This window comes from Orbicella faveolata, unplaced genomic scaffold (assembly GCF_042242905.1).
Source record: "Orbicella faveolata isolate gen_17 unplaced genomic scaffold, um_ofav_v1 contig_15, whole genome shotgun sequence".
Lineage (NCBI taxonomy): Eukaryota > Metazoa > Cnidaria > Anthozoa > Scleractinia > Merulinidae > Orbicella > Orbicella faveolata.
Genome location: NW_028301542.1, coordinates 4,358,174 through 4,375,391, shown reverse-complemented (window position 1 = coordinate 4,375,391; position 17,218 = coordinate 4,358,174). Strand labels below are relative to the sequence as shown.

Sequence of the window (17,218 nt, the reverse complement as noted above, 5' to 3'; positions counted from 1 at the left end):
CTACTAATTCAACGCTAGTTTCATTCCTTGAAATATCCCTTTGTTGATCTTAAAACTAACAGTTGCTTTAGAGCTTCTACAGACCTTACGGGTTTTAACAAAGGGAGCATGTATCCCGTATTGCTGGAACTACCATGCAAAAATCGACTTCTGGTTGATGTGAACGCACTAGTTGTTTTTCTAATGCGCAAGAATACCTTACCTGATGATATTCCAACTTATTCTGCTCTCGATTTTCCGCAAACAAAACCTGCAGTTACCATTAAAGGATGATATCCGAAGAAGAGAGTCAATGAGCGCGCCAGAATTTCTGCAGTTGTTGTAACAAGCCAGTTTTAATCTTCTCCAGGGGCTGTTGTTGCTGTAATCAATCGGTTTTAGGCAGAGACCAACCAATGGATCTTTTCGGGAAGGAAACCAGCGTTGAATTAGTGAACATCTCATTATCCACGAATCTAGCCAATCAAATCATACTTCCTCAGATCCCACCTTTTCCTCGTGCCAAGGCCCCGCCAGTTATTGGAGGCCACGGAGGAAAATGCAGCTGTTCGTTTCAGATGAAAAGGGTATGGTTTGAGTCTGGAAGTTCCAAAAGGTGTGGAGCTAGTATCAAAAAGAAGTTGGTGTTTCAGATCTTTCGTTCCACTGCGCGCGTTCTCGAGAAAGTTTTGACCAATTTGATAAAGAAAATACTTTAAGGTGTTGTTACACAGGGCAATTTTCTGTGCAACTTGACCAACTTGTCTCGCAAATTTCTTGTGACGCAGGTCGCAAAAAAGGTCCAAAAAAAGTCGTCGCAGTTTTACTTTTCCTAACGATCTGAGCAACGCTTATCAAAACGACTTAACTAGCTTGTGGCGCAATTTGAGGCAAAAAGGAATATGTCTGCTGATTATATGACTTAAAGTTTACCATTAATCTTTACTTATTAAGCGGACTGCAGTCGGGCTCGTGAAAACTTGCAAATCAAGTCTGTGAGTTTAGCGATCATTTTCGCGTTTTTTCCTAATAACGTATTTGGTAAAATGGAAGGGATTATGACAGAGCTTCCATATATTCATTTGCATTCTTCAACATCCAAGGGTACGTGCGAACTCACAACATGACCAGCTCCCAGTTGGCTTGATAGCTCGGTTGGTAGAGCACTGCACCGGTATCGCAGAGGTCATGGGTTTGAATCCCGTTCAAGCCTAAATTTTTTTCAGACTTTTACTTTAGAACTGCTGAAGTTGTGCGTATAACTGCGATGATCAATCACGTCTTCAATTGGTAGAGATAATACCACTGATTTTAATTAGCCTGAAATAAGTAATTTCTCCAATAAAGTATAAGTAAAACTGTTTTTATTTCTAATGATGGTTGCTAAAAATAGTTTGTCATATTTAGAATTGTTGTTAATTAACGTTACAATGGCAACTTGTATACCATTTCAAATTTTCGACAGTTGAAACAAGAAAGAATTGTCTTGTACTGGAGGGTTGTAAAAAAATATTCTTTCTTCTGACAACTGTTTATTTTTTGTCTCTCTGCAAATTCAGAAAAAGGCAATATTTTGGTCTGGCAAAGGCCAATTTACACTACACGAATGCGATAGGAATAGATACAACAAAGAATGATCATATATTATGCTTGGTTTCGTGTACATGAGGGGTTTTCAATTTAGTGCCGTACAAGCAATAGCAAAGTTATCACTCTAGCCAATCACAAAGAGCACAGACAACCCAGTGAACCAATCAGGATTCAAAGCAGATACATGCAGCTGACGCAAAGCGCGGGAAAACGTGTACAAGCGAGTCGCGATTTGCTTTGGTTTCACTTCTGATTGGATGACATAGTGGCACGAGTTTTCTTAAGCCAATCGCGTTGCATTAAGCAATATAAAACCAAAGAAAATTTAAATTACTGTCAACTCATAAGTGAAAACCGCTCCAAAATGTTAATACGTCTTAGTAAATTTCACTAAGTCATATATTGCTATAGCAATATAAATTAAGTCGAGCATTGGGTCGTTGGCACCAAGAGAAAACTCTCTAACTACCACACTTAATCTTTGAAGTGCTCGTAGGTAATGTTAAAAGTATTATTTATAGTTTTTCCGAGAAAAGTCGGTGAATTCTAACGGATTTTCGATTCACTCTTCTGTACACTGCTATAGATCAGTGCCGCTTAACCAAAACTTTGCCTTACCTAAAAGCTATTTCCAAACTAAATTGCGCGTTTTGCTCAACCAATTGAACGTAAGTTGAAATTATTATCTCGTACAAGTGTCCCACTTAGTTTGGGTATCATTTAATTGTCAGTCACGACTTACACATTGAGTGCAAAGTCCAAAACCCCTCTACGGGATAGTCGTATGTCGCGAGAGAGCTTGACCATTAATCATTTACTGCCAGTAGAGCAGTGTTCAACTGAGTGTCGTAAAACCAAAACCAAAGTAATCAATCTAGCCAATCACAAAGGACAGAGACAATACAATGAACCAATCAAAACCCGAATTAATAAATTACACGTAGCTGACACAAAGCGCGGGAAAACGGGCGAGTCACGATTGGTTTTGGTCTTACTTGTGATTGGATGAAAAAGTGGTGCAATCGTGTAGAGTAGCAATAAAAAATAATTACTTTACGACACTCAAGAGAAAACCACTCTTTAAGCCTGGTTTTCACTTGCGACGCAAGCGCAAGCGCAAGCACAAACACAAGCATTAGGGATCACCCAAGTGAAAACGAAATTCGACGCAAACACAAGCACAAGCAAAATCATCCGAGACTTCCGCCATTTTGGAAAACTGTTTAGGCGCGAGGTTACCTGGATCAGGTGTTTTCATTGGCCAAACTTAACCACGTGTGGTAAATACCCTTGTGCTTGTATTATGCCTGAGAGGTATTTCGCTTTCACTTGCTGCAGCGCAAACGCAAGCATAAGCGGAAGCACAAGAAAAAGGAAAAATTCTGATCCTTGAGCTTGTGCTTGTGCTTGCGCTTGTTCTTATTCCTGCGTCAAGGCCGTTTTCACTGTGAAATATGAATTATTGTGTTTGCGCTGCAAACGAAACCAGGCTTTAACATTTATTAAATATCTACAACTACTGTCTACGCATTTGACCGATGGAGTACACGGTCCTTAACCCTTCTCCAGAAGGGCTGCACATCGCAAGAGAGCTTGACTAGAAATCATTTATTAACTAAGTATCTACTAAGCATTCTACCATCAATGTAAGGAATGGCGATATTTTTCAGGAATTACGTCTAGAAGACCTGCAAAGGAAAGGAACAATATACTGTTTACTATTGCAGGAAAAATTTAAAAAGATCACAGGGGTACCTTAAAAGTAATAATGTTTTATTCTACGAATATGAGCCTTGGTAAGCAGAGGGATTCTTTTCTGAAGACACAAGGTTACAGAGAAGACAATAACATGACTGTTGACTGCAAAGCGATGGTAAAAAGGAAATTATTATAACCGACAGAATTAAAGGAGCTCAGTCACGACATTTTTAGTTATTTTGGCCACGTGCAAAATTACCTTTAAGGTGGCTTAAAACAGTTTCCAGCACTTAGATTTTGATGGGTCGTTATAACCACTCCTAAGCACTTGATGCTACAGTCATGGTATCAAAAAAATGCCCAATCATTGGTGAACACGTTGTCATCATTTTTGTGACACAATAGGTTACCATAGCAACAGTACGACCTCCTAGAAACACCCTTAATTACAGCTTTAGGGGCTTATAATTCAAAAACGGCACGGTGAAATTTTTTTGTATTACCAACTTTTGATAAGCATGATAAAATGCAACTTTTGGCAAGGTTTAAAAAATTCTGTAGGTAGGGTTCAGAGCCACCTTAAATTTTCGAACATTTAAGAGTTGAATGACGATAGGTCAAGAGCACAATGACAAATAAAACTACCTTTAGACTCCATCCAATTCCTACTAAAGAGACGTGCAAAATATTTCTGCAAGTTGAGAGACAAACGGACACTGCGTTAGTAGTACAAGGAGGTAACGTGAATCAAGAAACATCACGTGATCTGTCACATACCTGCCCCGTGTCACACAGGCACGTGGTAATCACGTGACCAGGGCCAAGCATCTCCGCGACCTGTGAAAATAATAGGGAAAAGCCACTTGCAATAACAACAAGGAAAGGAAAGGAACACTTACAAGGACGAAAGGTAAATTATATAATATAAGGAAAGAACGATAATTGATGGACTGAGTCCCTAGTATTTGTTACCACATTACTAAGCAACATGATTATGGGCTTCTAGCATAATGCATAGATATGGGCCCAAGCATGTGAAAATGTTCCACGTACATTACATTCGGACACTAAATGACGCCTACAAAACACGTTTTAGACTAAAACAACATCTGTGAAAAAGGATGCACCCTGAAGGGTTTACTCGAAAATATTTGCAGTATTTTGGGAAATGATTGGAGCATAGACGTAAGAGATTCAGATGAGCTTATAACAGTAGGAATGTTTTTGGACTAAATTTGATTTCGATTTACCTTGACAGCAGCAGCGACGTTTAAACCAGAGGAAGCTCCTACAAAGAAGCCTTCTTCGTGAAGTAAGAAGAACGTCTGTTGAAGGAAGATCCAGAGAAATGATTAAAACAAACCTAAAATTATCTCCTTAACACATGATTAAATATTTCCTACTGGTCTGCATAACTTACAAAAACATCAACTGGGAGAAGATAATTACGTACAAGGACTGTGGCTCTTTTCTGTGGGTGTCAAGTTGTGTGGACATGAAAATTTGAGGGGACGTCGAAATTTATGCACCATTCAGTTTTGTGCTGGCGGCGAACGAGGGCCTCCCAAGGGGAGGCCCAGGTGGGGGGGGGGGGGGAGGGGGGGTGGCAGCATGTTTCCTTGTTTCCTTGAAAATTTCACTTTTTCTCCCTTGTTCCCTATTGATAAATTCCATTGTTCCCTAAAATGTTTTGTAAAGTTCCCTTGTTCCCTCAAATTAAGCCCCATAATATCCCTTGTTCCCTTGAAATAAATGATCATGTTCCCCTCTTTCGCAAATCCCCTGGGAGGCGCTCTTGAATGTTGCTGTATGGACGTCAGGTCTGCCGTATATGGGAGTGTATGGAGGCAAACAAAGGGGCACAAAGATGTATTAAGGGTAATAGGGAAGGTGTATGTAGGGATATGGGGTGCATAAAGGTGTATGTAATATCCTCACAAGTAGGAAGGGGTGCCTATGAAGGCATTGGTATTGTGTTGACTTCGAGTTTCGTTTTGTGTGGGGATAAGAAGAGTATGCAGTTTACATTTGATTTCAGAGTGAAATATTTTGTTGTGATTCTTGTGAGAGTTAAAAACACGGTGGTTGTACAGGGCTTTCATTAAGGGCTAGGCACCGGGCAAATTGACCAGTTGAGGTTGAGTTTGCCCACCTGGTTTGACCATCAAGAGGAAATTTTTTCGTACATCAGAAGTTCAGTTCAAATAGTTTTGCCCACCTGCGAAAACCAGATGCCCTCCCGCTGAAAACATTAATGAAATTCCTGGTTGTAGAAACCTCTAAAAGACCTTCAAGGCTCATTGCCTACTGAGTACTCTAAGCTCAGAGTGGAAATTCCTTACTGATATGATGAGTTGATTTGATGCCAGTTTTAATAATTTAGCGGTAAATCAAGAAAATTTTAACTGGTTGGCATACCAACGGTTACAGTTTTTCTCACCATCTCAACTGCTTCTTTATCACTGACAAACACAGCATCGTCAATTGGAGCACCTTTTAAGTTGGTTGTTACTCGTCCCTGTCCAATACCTGTTTAGATAACAGAGCTGTCAAAATTACACTTTTACAGTCAACAAAAGGTCGCGAGAATCCCTAGTTTGTTACGGTATTCTACACTTCAACAGTACGTTTTAACTAAAATTAACAGTATTTTACACTTCTACACACGGAGAAGTGTAGAACTAAGTAAAGAATGACAACTATGGAATGGCTGGGAAAATTAAGGTCGAGAAAATCCCTAGTTTGTCAGGGCATTCCATAATTCTACACATGGAGAAGTGTAGAGCTAAGTAAAAAATGACAACAATGGAAAGGATGGGGAAAAGATCCTGAAAATCTCTAGTTTGTCACAGTATTCTACTATTCTACATATGGAGAAATGTAGCACTAAGTAAAGACTGACAACTGTTGGATGACTGGGAAAAGTTCGATAACATCCCTAATTTGTCACTACACACGGAGAAGTGTAGAACTAAGTAAAGAATGACAACTATGGAATGGCTGGGAAAAGGTCGAGAAAATCCCTAGTTTGTCAGATTATTCTGCTCTTCCACACGTAGAGAAGTGTAGAACTAAGTAAAGAATGACAACTGTGGAAACAATGGGAAAAGGTAATTAAGGTCGGATGAGTTAGTTACAATCCCTAGTTTGTCACAGTATTCTACACTTCTACACATAGAAAAGTGTGGAATTATATCAAAGTGTAGAAACCAAGGATTTCATGGCCAGTACCGGACATTTACGTCTTTTAGGTTACACTTAGGCTCAATTTCCACCCGTTTTGGGAGTGCAGTTAGTTCTCTTCCTTGTTGTGGTGTGAGGCAAGGAATGCAGGCTCACAAAACGGCTGGAAATCGAGCTTAGGTTACACTCAAAAGAATAAAAAATCGATGTCTGTCTGTTTCACAGTAGTATCTTTTAGGGGTCAAATAAAGCTCGAACCACACCCAGGGGGGCTTTAAAAATTCAAATCTCCCAACGAGCATCCTCGACCTTTTCACATTTCCTGCAAGAATATGATCAAAAGGACTTTTTCAAAGAAACTTCTGCTGTCTTGAACTAACCGGTGAGTCAGAGCTTTCAATAAACACCCCCACCAGTAGATCAATGTCAACTCTAACAGTGAATCACAAGAAGTCAAATAACATTGGGTGGCTAAAAATACAAACAGTCTTATTAACATGCAGTGGATGTAATTGATGGGTACCTTCTGTGATGGAGCTGCCATCACTTCTTTTTAATTCCCCATATTTGAAATAATTGTAGAGAACACTACCCTGTTGATAAAAAAAGAAAAATGTCGTCAGTCTTTTGATGCTTGTTGATGGTCTATGATGCTTGTTTATGGTACAAGTTAGTCCCTCTTGCTTTCGGGCTTTTTCTAATCCACTGCAGTCAAAACGTTTGCTTGCAATCTTGATGAATGCAAGACAAAATTAAGGATCTATGGACAGACTAGATACAACAATAAGCCTGTCATGGGAGGTACTGTGGCCTAAAGGTAAGTACATTCAACTACAGATTGAGCCAACTGGATTGGAGCTATTTCACATTAGAAGTGTTTCTTTACAGTGCAGCAAATTGTGTAGTTCAAGAAAATATCTGTTGTAGATAAAAATTAAATTCAGGTTAAAATGATTTTAACCTGGTTTGATTCTCAATTTCCTTTGTCTTCTAACCTTGATTATTCCACTTATGTCCAGGATTGAATGCAAGTATTGTTTAATTAGTACTTCATATTTGGCAGGGTTATTTGACATTTTCATATTACTTCACATTTGACAGAATTGTGTGTGTTTTGGTGACTTCTTACCAATGAGGACACTTTGTGATGCTTATCATAGGGAATTTGAATCTCATTAGCATTCAGTCTGTTCAATCATATCTGGATTATTCATGATCCATGAATAATTAGGATAAAGAGACAAAGGAATTTCATTTCAACCTGAATTTCTTTTAGACCCACAACATATCCATTCCCCTTCACCAAGAAAGGGAGATCCCCTGCCCCCTCTGGAAATTACAATTAAGCTTCATGTATTTCTTTAAATGTTTTGGTCTTACAGACACCCTCCCCCCCCCCCCCCTCACCCCCACCCCAAGGAAATTCCAATCCCCTCTGTCGGAGGAGTAGGGATGTTTTCTGGAACTGCACATTAACAAATTACCTCAGGATCAGCTAAAACAACTTTAACATTTGGATTCTTTGATTTAAGATATGTCCCTACACCTGCAATTATTGAAAAGAAGAATAAGATAAGAACAATTGGACAATGAGCCAAATAAGTCTAATGGTTGGTGTGATGGACTTTAGAGTGACTTGGGTTCATCAAGCCAGTGCTGTGTTCTTCCACCCAGGTGTGCAAAGAAGTACCACTGCATTTTTAGTGTTGGGGGATAACTCTGTGATGGATTAGCATCTAATTCAGGGGGGGGAGTAGAAATAGTCCTAGTTGCTTAATCCTTAGGTGTTTGGTGTTGCATGCACTCAAGAGAACAAAGAAGACTACAACTAACATGTTAAGCCTGTTTTCAGGAGTACAAATAACATGAGATATTTGCACTCCTTCTTCCTGCATCATTTTACTTCATAGAGTGACATTCTAGTGAGAATATATCCAAAATCCCTACCCTCCCATGGAAGGTCATCAGAAATTCCAAGGCGGTGGGCGGTCTCAAAAGCCTCAATGTACCGAATACCTTCCATGGGAGGGGCAGGGATATTTTCTGGAACAACAACATAAAAACAAATGATGGTCAACTGTTGGAACAAGTTGAAAGAAGGGAACGATTTAGGGCCTGTTTACAAGGAGAGAGAGTTACCCCAGCAAGCGGGTTACCCTAGCAAGCGAGTTACCCTAGCATTCACACATTTCCTCTTTTTTTTCTTCGTCATGTTTACAAGGCAGCCAGGATTACCCCACTTGCTAGGGTAACCCTACCTCCTTGTAAACAGGCCCTTGAATGAGTCTCTTTACCAGCCAATGTGCCTCCAGTCCCAGTAGAGAAAGTAACAGCATCTATCCGTCCATCTGTTTGATTCCAGATTTCTGGTCCTGTAGTCTCAAAATGAGCTCTCCTATTGGATATGTTGTCAAACTGAAAACAAAAACAACAAAAACTACTTATTAACTGCCAGTGAGGTCTTTATGGTCAAATCTCAAACTGAGACCATGCTGTATTGACGGAGCGATAGTGATGTCCATACAGCAAGGCCAAGGTTTGAGATTTTCCTGCAAAGACCAAGCATTCAGGGTAAATAAGTTGTTTACTATTAATACAGCTTTTTGCTTTGTTCTTGCAGGCCTGTAATTGACCCGTGAGCATTACAGGAGAATAATGCCCTAGAATTAGCAAATCAGAGCAATCGTTATATAGCTCCAAACACAAGCCATATAACAGGATATAATAATACAAGTTAATGAGCTGTCATTAATTGATTATTAATTAATCACAAAACATAATATTTCAAACTTGAGGTTAAATATGGTGGTAGCCAGGACAGTTTAGAGGAGAATTTATCATAAATCATTCATTATAAGATCGTAAGTTCTAATCTTTCTCATGCTTCTCCTACAATTACATGAATAAAATTTTGGACGATTTTAATTTCTATCTCAAAAAGTGCCAAATATAAAACCATCCGAAATATTTACAGTACAGCATAAGATTTGTAAGTAGCTCCAAAACTCTTAGTTTACTTTATGGAGTGAACTCTACTTGAGACACGTACGTACCGGTAATGGCTTAATTGATATAATTGGTTGTTATAATTACTTTTTCTTGTTTGTGAATCTGTAAAACCTTGAGAGTGCAGTGAAACTATCATTTTCACGGTATTTGTTTCAGTCTAATTCAAGTTTTGTTGGCGCAAATTTACTTTAGGTGCACTTCAACAAAGTGGCCAAAATTTTAGTCTGAAATTTTTCCAAAATGAGATAAAAAGTGTCCAGAAATAAAATGTCCAAAATAAAATTTCCGAAATTTTAACTTCCAAAATTGTAATGTACATGTAGTTGTAAAAGCCAATGGCAGCTGCTATACCAATGGGAAAAATTAAACATCAGTCATCACCAGATTCTCACTACACCTGATTTGTCCAGATTGCATTCTTGATGGTCTCAGCAAATCTTCTAGCCTAAGTTGCAGAAAAAATATTGTTAGCATTATTAATAAATTCATGAATTAATTTAGCATGAAGAAACTGTCATTTTTAAAAAATGTCTCAACCATTTGCTCCCCCCCCCCCCCAAAAAAAAAACCTGGTAAACCATAGAAATAACATTAGAATAATGTTCAAAACTCCAGCAAAATCACTTAAGATTTTATTGCTGCACTTTTGTGGTCTTTTAAAGTGCTGACCATGGGAAAATTTGGTTGACATAATTTTTTTTTTAGTATATATGAATATAACTGTAACTTTAGTGGTGAATTAAAGGGAAAATGAGCGGCAATATTGTCTGTGAAGCTGACAAGTCTGTTAGAAACTTTGTCCAAAAGTCTCTGGTTTCCACTTATTGGAAAAGTTGAGACAATTTTTCCTAAAAGTAGCTTATAGGCACTGGTCACTGTTTTAATCAAGCACTGTTCTTTACTTTTTTTAAAACATTGCTTTGACCCAAGGGGGATACTCCCTTTTATGGGCTATATAGGTATGTGCGGTCCCAAAGGGTATGGCTTTTTAGCTGTTTTGGTCTAAAATAGGCCAGTATATTTTCACTATGGCTTGGTATTGGGTAGATTGTTTACAAAGAACTAATTTTTTCCACATCAACACTGTCAAATTTGTAGCCCATCTCACATGTTAATGCAGATGGAAGCCACATATTAGAGCTGCGTACTAATTTTCAACGTCTATAATGGGGTGTTGATTTTTGGCTCAGGTATGAAATAGGGCATGTCCTGCAGTTTCAAGGTTTGGACCACACCCCCCCCACCAAAAACTTTGGGGAGCACTCCCCCTTCCTTTCAGGTTTTTGACTGATGAGTGAGCGATGATTCTGCCAGTCATTATAAAAACCTGCCTAGTTAACTTTAATCACCTGATGATTGTAGTTCATAGGGTCGTCAAATGGTACAGCAGGTACCGGTCTTACATCAGCACCTAAAGTCTGAAGTACATCTATCTTTTCCTACACAACAGCAAACACTGTCAGTTGTAAATATTGATTTGCAAACTTGATGTAAAAGTTTAAATACTTTTGACAGAACACTCATAGAGCTAGCAACACAATACTTCAGCATTATATACCTGGGATTGAGTGTTTGGCATATAAATAACACACTTGTAACCCTTCGCAAGACAGATGTGAGCAAGACCTATCCCTGAAAAAGACAATGAAATATAAATATCATTTTAGTTTCGAGATCCTTATCCACGTCCTGGACGGGGACATTGAGTTGTGTTCTTACGGAAGACACTTTACTCTCACAGGGCCACTCTCCACCCAGGTGTATAAATGGGTACCAGCAAATTTAATGCTGAGAGTAACCGTGCAATGGACTAGCATACCATCCAGGGGGAGTAGAAATACTCCTAGTCGCTTCATGCTACCGAAACCAGAAATAAGTGCCACATTGATGGGCCACTTGGCTCGTATACAGGCCGTACCTTTTACCTCATCCAATGAAGAAAATTTACAATGTCATTTACACTGCGATGATATTACTGTTACAAGTGGCTGTTAGCCTGTCCCACAATTTCTGGTGAGAGTTGGATTACATGAAAGTTTAAATACCATCGAAGGACAGATAGTAAGGTCCACACATAATGAATGAGAGATAAGTCAGTCAGGTCAGTCAGTCAGGGAATGAATGAATAAAGAAAGAAAGAAAGAAAGAAAGAAACAAACAAATAAAGAAATCATTCCTTGTTGTCTAATGTACATATTTATCACACCACCATTAAGAGGATGGGGAGGGTGAACTAACAGCTAGTGAGCTGGATTCTGGTGTGAGCAGAACTCCAGACTGAACAAATTTAAGAAACATGCAATAATTTTACATTTAATAGCAAATAAATGCAATTACAAACAAACCTGTATTTCCAGCTGTGCCTTCCACCACTGTTCCACCAGGTTTTACTAAACCTGCAATGAGAACAAGAATATTTAGGACCCATTAGTTAGCCTGCTTTACCAAGGAGGAACTTATAAAGAACATCACTGAACAAGTGGAAAAAAAGGGGTGGGTGTGGATGGATGAGTCAACATACAAAGCTAGGGGTGGTGAATGGTAAATGCAAGACTTTGCAAGAAGGCGAAACTAGTAGTATTCTTTGCAAGCCTGAGACATTTTGACTTTTCAATTCAAACCTCAAATACAATAGGTTAGAAATGCCATGTGAGGGTAAAATATCTTGCCCTTGGAAGATGTCTTGCGAACATTCTCCCAATATGGCATGAAGCAATCAAACTGGTGAGCCAAGCATCGTCTAAGGTGAGCAGAATTTGTCAAAAGTTGTCTGGAGGACCATGCTTGGCCATTTCCTTGTCACATTTTTTTCATGCCCAGTTTTGACTCCCCTCACTGACATTTTTTGCCTGGCCATCTTTTTCCATCCAAAACACCCATTAATTAGCCATGTTCTAAACAAGTAAGGAGCTGGAAACCCCTTAATATTTAAAATCAATTAATTTGAAAAAGTGAACGTGGTATGTAAAGGAGCATCTAAAAGTTAGTATTCTAAATTTACCAAATATCAGTGTTTTTGGTTCAAACACAAACTAAGATTTACACAGTTGAAAAGCTGTGATTTGTATGGTTTGGAGGGGCCAGTGTTCATTTAGACCATGGCTAATTAGAAGTCTTATTGGCAGGCTATGCCCAAGGATACAACAGAGGCTTGATACAGATGCGTTTAAAAATGGCCCCACAGGAAAGAATCAATGTGGGATACGGGTACATCTGTAAGGGTTAAACTTAATTTACAACTATTTAGAGCTAATCTCTGTTGAGTCGGTGATATTTAGGCTAACCTGACTGCTATTTAGAGAAACCAGAGTGCTTTAGCCTAACCATAGTACAATTTCCTCATTTCACCATTCTGTGTTTTAAACACGCCCTCTTGATACTGGACATTTCAATGTTGGTGCTAACTCTTCCTCCCGCCGGCCACTTTTTAACAACTGCTACTGTAGAATAGGTAGTCATCCTCCTTAGGCACAGTTCCTCTAATTTATATATTCTAAAATTTTCCTGTAGTAAACATTAACTGACCTTTCTCTTCTGCTTCTTTTATAAGGTAGAGAGCAGCACGATCCTTCACTGAGCCTCCCGGGTTAAGATGCTCTGCTTTAGCTGTGATGTCACATCCTTAAGACCACGGAATTACAAGAAATCAAGCTACATTAGGTGTGTTATGAACAGGTCTCACAACAAATTTATCACTCAAATGTTCTCAAGATCACATGCATAACGCATCCCATTCTCAATAAGTGCATCACTCTTCAAACATTGCTTGTTCAATGTCAATGTCGTGCAAAGTAACATCACCATCAGTGATGGGTGGTTGAAAATACAAATGATCATATTAGCAAGCCCTGTCCCTTTCTGTCTTTCACAAAGGCATATAACTGGGATGTAAATTGTAAATTTTGATATCACTTGGCAGTGACCAGGATAGAATGCCAAATGTTTTTATCTATCAAGGCATCTTTTTGATTAGTATAATAGACCAATTTTGAAATATTAGCCTAACACAATAGACCCCAGCATGAGGCTCTGGGGAATAAACCCCACAAACTCTGTAGTTATCCCCCAGAGCCTTGTCCTGAGGTTTATTGTTTTAGGCTGAATTTTAATATAATATTGAAATTGGTCTATTGTAAAATGCAATGAAATAAAAGTAAATGAAATGTTCCAAGCATGATGAGAGCATTTTATTCTTGGTTTTCCAGAAAAAAAGTTACCTGCTTTTTTGCCAGAAGTTCAGTCACGTAGCTAAGAAATGGATTAGTTATTCAAATGACAAGTTCATTTGTAACACAAGTAACACCCTTTCCCCTTTAAATTCTGCCATGAACCAAGATGGCAGTGTGATTTTCCATATTTTGACAGGAACAGAAAATCAAGAAATTAACCAAACCATGTCTTTTTTGCGCAGAAATGCTCCAAAAATTAAGCTTCTCGTTTGTGATGGAAAAAAAGACCAAATTTACTTCACCACATTTTATTTAACCCTGTGCAAACTTTCCAATTACAGAAACCTTTTGAACATTTACAATCTTTTCTGTTCTACAGTCATGGGTATAATTTTAAATTTTCTAAGGAGCATCCCCCATCCTTTTCACATGAGAGTCCCCCCTGAAAATATTTATTACTTTCCAATAAATTCATTATTCTCACCTGTTCTTTCACTAAGCTTGTTAAACCTTATCAGGGGGGTGCTAATAGAAACCAACAAACAAACTAGTCAGAAATTACATGGGCAGTTCAATAAGGGATGTTGAACAACCAGAACAGAAATCCTCGATCTCTAAAACCTGTAATCCTGGTCAATAAGTCTTTAAACATTTTACACTTTTGCCAACACATGGCCATTCTGTCCACCTCCCCCTCAGCACCCTTAACACCCTTAAGGATTGTAAAAGTTTGCACCATTCTGAATCAGGATTCTACAACATTCATATAAGATCCTCTAGGCTCTGGTAGGCCCTTAATGGGAGCCTACATAGGATATCAACCTTGGCAAGTCCGACAAGCCAACCTAGTACAACCATAAACATGACCTCCTGTGACATCTAACAGAAATTATAATATGGAATGATAAAATTTAAGGTTTAATACCAAAGTTCAGATTTTTTTCTTTCTTGAAACATTTCCAAGACAAGTATAATTTTTGAAGAAACTTAGGGATTAGGTTCTATTCTTTACTCCTGGACAACTGAAGGGTTGCGCAGAATAAGGACCTAAGTGACCGTTAATGTAACAGCAAACTCCCAGGGGATGGACTCCCATGTAAAAATGACACGGCTGCTCATCATACCTTTTAGGGGTGAAAAAGTTGGTTTTGGTACCTCTTAGGGTTTTAAGTCTCAAAAAGTCCACAGCGGGAGCTTTTGCCGTACCCTTTAGGTACCTCTTAGAGGGGAAAAAAATTTCAAGCCACACCCACAAAACAGGATCTTGGTACCTCTTAGCGGTTCTTTTCAAAATTCCCGACAAGCACGTTTCAGAAGGGAATGCAAGACAATCTGGACAGAGAATCTAGCAATTTATCAGAAGTCACTTAAGGCTTCTTTCCAGGCATGCACCCCTTCAATTGAACCTCTACAAATGGACATCTCACATTAATCAACATTAATTCATGCTCTCAGTAATGTACAAATCTACATTTTCCAGTACCATCCCATAAGTGGATTCTTTTCTTCAATAAACACTTTAATAATAATAATAATAATAATAATAATAATAATAATAATAATAATAATAATAAGGACCTGTTTACAAGGAAAGAGGGTTACCCCAGCAAGCAGGTTACCCTAGCACTCGCACATTTCCTTGTTTTTCCTTCGCTGTGTTTACAAGGCAGCTAGGGTTACCCGGGTTGGTGAGTTACCCTGTCTGCATGCTAGGGTTACCCAGGCAGGCGGGTTAACTTTTTCCCTTGTAAACACTCCAGGTAGGGTTAACCCGCCTACCCAGGTTTACTTTCTAATTGTTTCCAGACCCTTTGAGTGTAACCCCACATTAAGTTGTCCCAGGTTGTAGGGCTACCCTAGCTGTGAAATTTTGCTTCTAAACCCAGGCTATCTTTTGCCCTCCAGCTTGGGTTAACCTGCTTGCTAGGGTAACCCTCCCTCCTTGTAAACAGGCCCTAAGATCCCAAGGGAGGGTGACAAAGGGTTTATGGTGTAGCATGTAAAAAGCAACTTAGACATTAAGTGATTTGTAAATTTATGAAAAAGAAACCTTGCTAACAGTACTTAATTTATTCACGAAAGAAGATCACAGCCCCCCCCCCCCACCCCTTTACTACCCTCACATGGGTGTCCACTTATAATAGGTGTGACATAAAATTACAGTATAATAGAATAAAGACTTGTGATATTCTTACTTGCCAACCATTCCAATAAATCCATGCCGCAACTCCTTAAAAAATTACACAAAATATTCTTTACCAAAACAAATTGCAACAAAATATAATGAAATTACATAAAATACACCTTGGAGATGTAGGGGTGGGTCTAAAGTGGGAAGGACAACAGGACGGTTTACGCAGGTACATCAACATTCTCAATTCAGTCTACATGTTCTAACAAAATTACTTAAAGAGGAAAAAATAAAGGCAGATCAAAAAACACAAACTGGTATACTTGGGACCAGGAGTCTCAACCTAGGACTATACCATTTTATATCAACACCATGTGTTCCTGTTAACAAAGGAAAGGGCTAAGAATTTCTTTTCTGAGAGGCTCAGTTAAGTATCATTTGAGCCTCATTTTGATCTTAGCTTTTGTATCAGTTTTCTTCTTCTTCCCATTGAAAGAAACAGCTTTTTCATGAGGGGGTAAAGAAAAATTGGCTTATTTCTAAAGTTGACATCAAGTCAGAGCCTTGATCTTTTTTTTCTCTAGTCAGGGGTGGTAAATTTTGACTTAGTTCAACCCAAGGGGGAGTGGATATAAATTGGCTTGGCCAGTTATGGGAGAGGGGGGTGGGGGGCAAAAGGGCATGTTTTAGATTTTAACTTTGCAGTTTTACCTACCACAAGATTTATTCTCAAAATAGTGCTTAGTTCATCTTTAATTTTTCTAAACCGAGTATAAACGAATAAACTGCATAAAATGTTTACGTCAAGAATTTTTTTTTTTTCTGGTCATTCATGCACATTAAATTACTTGACCGCTGAGTGCCTGGCCTGTTGTCATGACAAGTCCCATAAACATCTTGCAAACAAAAATGTAAGCTTATATATGTTAAATTTACGAATATATTTTTGTAAACCACAAATAGGTAATGTAGTAAGTTTTGAAAAATGTAAAAGCCCAACCTAAGCTTAACCCGGGCTTAGTGAAGCACTTAGACAGCCTACAAATTTATTCAAGAAGCTCTTGTGTGCCTAAATATTGATTTCTGATGTCCATGGAAAAATATATTTTTTAACACTTACCGTGGAGAAATATCTGACCCTTAAATCAATTAAGGGACGAACTTTTAAAAGTCGAATATTTTGCACGACTTTTTTCGCGGCCATGTTGGTAGAGCCCCCCAGGGAAGAGCCGCTGACCAAAAATAGCCACCGATCAATTATCGACTGTTTATATTTTAGTAGCTTCGTACATTCTCATTCATGTAAAGCTAAAAATATATATTTTTATTTATACGGATGTGCATGATATTTATTTATACAGATATATGTGGAAGCTAAATTCTTCCGACTTTCAAAACCAAGACGCGACGTTTTCGAACGAAAACGAGCTCTTAATTAGACAATCGATATTTGATCGTT

General features: G+C 38.5%; 1 protein-coding gene across 1 annotated transcript; it reads right to left on the bottom strand.

Moving 5' to 3' along the window:
• Window positions 1-1,270: 1,270 nt before the first annotated feature.
• On the bottom strand, window positions 1,271-16,983 carry LOC110063541 (uncharacterized). Its single transcript, XM_020770543.2, has 16 exons — window positions 16,880-16,983; window positions 15,824-15,858; window positions 14,113-14,153; window positions 12,985-13,080; window positions 11,805-11,855; window positions 11,018-11,091; window positions 10,809-10,898; window positions 9,857-9,904; window positions 8,745-8,865; window positions 7,935-7,996; window positions 6,974-7,043; window positions 5,708-5,796; window positions 4,518-4,592; window positions 4,045-4,104; window positions 3,913-3,958; window positions 1,271-3,257 (listed from the first exon to the last, which is right to left on the bottom strand). The coding sequence occupies exons 1-16, from the start codon at window positions 16,961-16,963 to the stop codon at window positions 3,211-3,213; spliced, it is 1,089 nt and encodes a 362-aa protein (XP_020626202.2). The 5' UTR covers window positions 16,964-16,983; the 3' UTR covers window positions 1,271-3,210.
• Window positions 16,984-17,218: the final 235 nt, after the last annotated feature.